At 46.5% G+C, this 3189-nt stretch overlaps 1 protein-coding gene across 1 annotated transcript in view; it reads right to left on the bottom strand.

The window, feature by feature from the left end:
- Positions 1-2840, bottom strand: part of PURA (purine rich element binding protein A) — a gene marked incomplete at its 5' end in the record, with an annotated part of 7522 nt that extends 4682 nt beyond the window's left edge. Inside the window, one exon of the mRNA XM_002912620.3 lies at positions 17-2840. Within this exon, the coding sequence (XP_002912666.2) occupies positions 1884-2840 (957 nt within the window). The remainder of the gene's footprint in view (positions 1-16) is intronic.
- Between the last annotated feature and the right edge of the window lie 349 nt (positions 2841-3189).

Below are 3189 nucleotides of genomic sequence, written 5' to 3'. Positions count from 1 at the left end.
AAAAAAAAAAAAAAACCTTCAAAAAGACAACTGTTTCACCTTCCTAGGCCAATGCTTTACAATGTGAGAAGCACTGATACCTTCCAGCTCCTACAGGTGGTGTCTTCTACATACAGCAGTAAGCTCTATATGGCTGGATTTGCCAAGAAACAATTCCATCCCCAGAACTCTCTACATCAGACAAGATCCTTTTTTTTTTTTTAACCAAAATACTTTCTACAGAATTCCAAACCAAAATGTACTGTTTAAGGCATCTTTTTTTTATAACATTTTCTCTTCACTCAAAGATGATAGTCATGCAGCAGTTTAATGATAAAAATATATTAATATTTTACTATACAGCAGCAAGAAGTTAGTTGTCAATTAAAAGCACACGAACATCTTTAAATGAAAACCTGTAAAAGACTATCGTTACAAACAATTTCAGTTTGGAGGACACCAGCTTGGTAAAGTGCTCTCCTAAGCTTTGCATTTTCATACCCTACTCCTTGAATATATGAGTTATAGAACATACTTTTGATAGAAGGCTTGTACACTTGGGGAACACAAATACATTAGCATATAATGTAGCCAGTAATAACTAGCACCACAGCTACATGGAAATCCTTTACACATACCAACTTGGCTTTCGCTTTTAAAATGAAACTCAGAATCCATGGCTCAGTAGGATAACTATAATTGTGTTGCTCTGCTTTTTAACAGGTCTACATAAGTTAATAGCACTGGCAAAAATCAAAGAATAGCTTCAGACCTCTTACTAGTTTAGGAGACAGTGCTAGTGACCACAAATAGACTCGCTACCTGATGTCCAAGTACAGGTTCACTGGAAATTGCTGCACGTTAGTTAAGTTTTTAAAATCTTTCTACACATAATAAAAAAAATATATTATGAACGATACATCTCATATACACAATAATGACAAAACACCTACTCAGTCAAAGCAAACAGATGCAGAAAAATATTATGGGAGATTTCCTGTTTCTTTCTTTCTCTTTTTCCTTTTACTATTTGGATAACTTTGGTTCCAACCGTAAAAATCACAACTTAGCAAATTTCATTTAAATGCCTTTTTTAATAATTTCTTCATGTTCACAGAAGTTTCACTGACCATTTTTATATGTTTAAGGTCCAGATGCAATGCATATTGTATAAAAGAGAGCACTTATTGTTTACCTTGCATGAATTAAACCTACGTACCTTTAACTCTACAAACTTCTGCATAACATTTAGACAAAGCTCAGACACACAGCATGCCTAGCCCTCATATATATACACATCTCTAATCACAGGTATATAGGGTGTCAAATATACTATAATAACCTCCATGTAAGGTTTGAAATTTGGTAACAAAATGAGAAAAACTAAAAATATTATTTTACGTGTTCTAAAATATCTCTTTTTTGTGCTAAAGTCAAATGTTAGCTCAACATGAAAAGGACTTTTATATAATTCAGCAATATTATAATCTTGACCATTTTGCAAACACTTTTAATAATAATAGCTTAAACGTGTACAAAAGTTCTTGGTTAATTAGGGAAATAAACACTCAGTTCTTTATATTTTTTAATCAAGTAGGAAACACAGTTCATATAATGTTATTACTTTTTGTATTTTTTTTGTTTTTTGTTTTTAGCAGCTGCTTACTGTTTTATATGGTGGATAAAGTGGACAACATCCAGCGATGGGTGGCAAGTCAAGAAGAGAAACTGTCAGTTGGTGGAGGTTCTGTGGGTGGTGCTCCCTTGGAGTTAACAGTTATTTTTTTTTTTTTTACTTTTTTACTTTTTATTTTCTCTCTTTCTTTACAGTATATTTTCTGTGTGTGTGGCTGTGTGTGTGTGTGTATGCATGTGTGTGTGGGTTTTTTTTCCATTCAGTTTGATCAATCTTCTTCCCCTTCTTCCTCACCCTGCAGCAACAGGGTGGCAGCGGCGGTCTCCTCCTGCTGCTGCTGCTGCTGCTGGTGGAGCTGCTCACAGGCAGCTCGCTTCTCCCTCTGCTTCTCTTGAATCTTCTTCATCTCCTCCGAGTACTTGCAGAAGGTGTGTCCAAACTTGGCCCACACCTTGTAGGGCACGGTGATGGAGTTGCGGTAGGTGGGCTTCACCTCGCTCACTCGCATAAACACGCCGTACTTGTTGGAGCCCACATCGAAGAAGAAGCGCTTGTTGTCCACAGTCAAGGAGGTGCCCTCGGGCAGCTCGGCCGGCTCCTCCTCCACTCCGTAGTCATCGATGAGCTTGGCCAGAGCGTCGCGGAACTCGATGAGCCCCTGTGCGGGCAGCGCAATGGTCTGGCCCTGCGTGGAGCCCAGGCCGGGCCCCCGGTTGACCGTCTGGCGGATGCGCAGGAAGCGGCCGCGCTGGTTCTCCTTGAGATCCATGTAGTACTTGCGGTTCTCGCGCACCAGGAACTCGCTCTTGAGCGCCCGGCGCGGCTCGTCCTGCGCCTGGGCCAGGTCGGGCGGCTGGCTGGGGCCCAGCTGCGCGTAGTGCTCGATGAAGTCGCCCAGGTAGTCGCGGAACTCCACGGCCACTGACATGGAGAGAGTGAGGCGGCTCTTGTTGCCGCCCGCGCCCACCTCAGCGATCTTCAGGAAGCGGCCCTTGGCGTTCTGCTTCACGTCCAGGTAGAAGCGCTTGTTCTGGATGTCCACCCGCTTGGAGGCCAGCTCCTGCGTCTCGTGCTGCAGCCCCCCCGGGGCCCCGCCGCCGCCGCCGCCACTGCCGCCGCCACAGCCACCGCCGCAGCCAAGGGAGAACCCTGCGATCGCGCCCGGCCCGGCCCCTTGCCAACCTGCGCCCGGTTTGCCAGTGTGCCCTGCGCTGCCGCTAAGGCATCACGGAGGGAGAAGCCACCGGCCCCGGTAAGGTAAACCTGGGAGAGAGGGGGAAGGAAGGTAAAGGGAGAGAGGAAAATGGAAGGAGAGGGAAAAGCGATAAGAAAGGAGAGCGAGCAGTGTGCGTGCTGGTTTCCCAAATCTTGCTTCTTAGGGAGCCGGCGCCAAGCGGAGGCAGCCCCGGGCGACTCGAAAGTGCCAGGGACGCCACCGAGCCCGGCTCCCTGTCTGGTCTCGGCCTCCGGCGCTCGCTGCCCGCGGCTCGCTCTCCCCCTCTCTCCCTGCCCGTCAGCCAGCCAGCCGGGGCGCGCGCTCCCGCGCCCCCTCCCCCTACCGTCGCCCCCCCCAC

Source organism: Ailuropoda melanoleuca, chromosome 3 (assembly GCF_002007445.2).
Source record: "Ailuropoda melanoleuca isolate Jingjing chromosome 3, ASM200744v2, whole genome shotgun sequence".
NCBI classification, from domain to species: domain Eukaryota; kingdom Metazoa; phylum Chordata; class Mammalia; order Carnivora; family Ursidae; genus Ailuropoda; species Ailuropoda melanoleuca.
The sequence above is the reverse complement of the archived record's forward strand: the minus strand, read 5'-3'. Positions and strand labels throughout refer to the sequence as shown.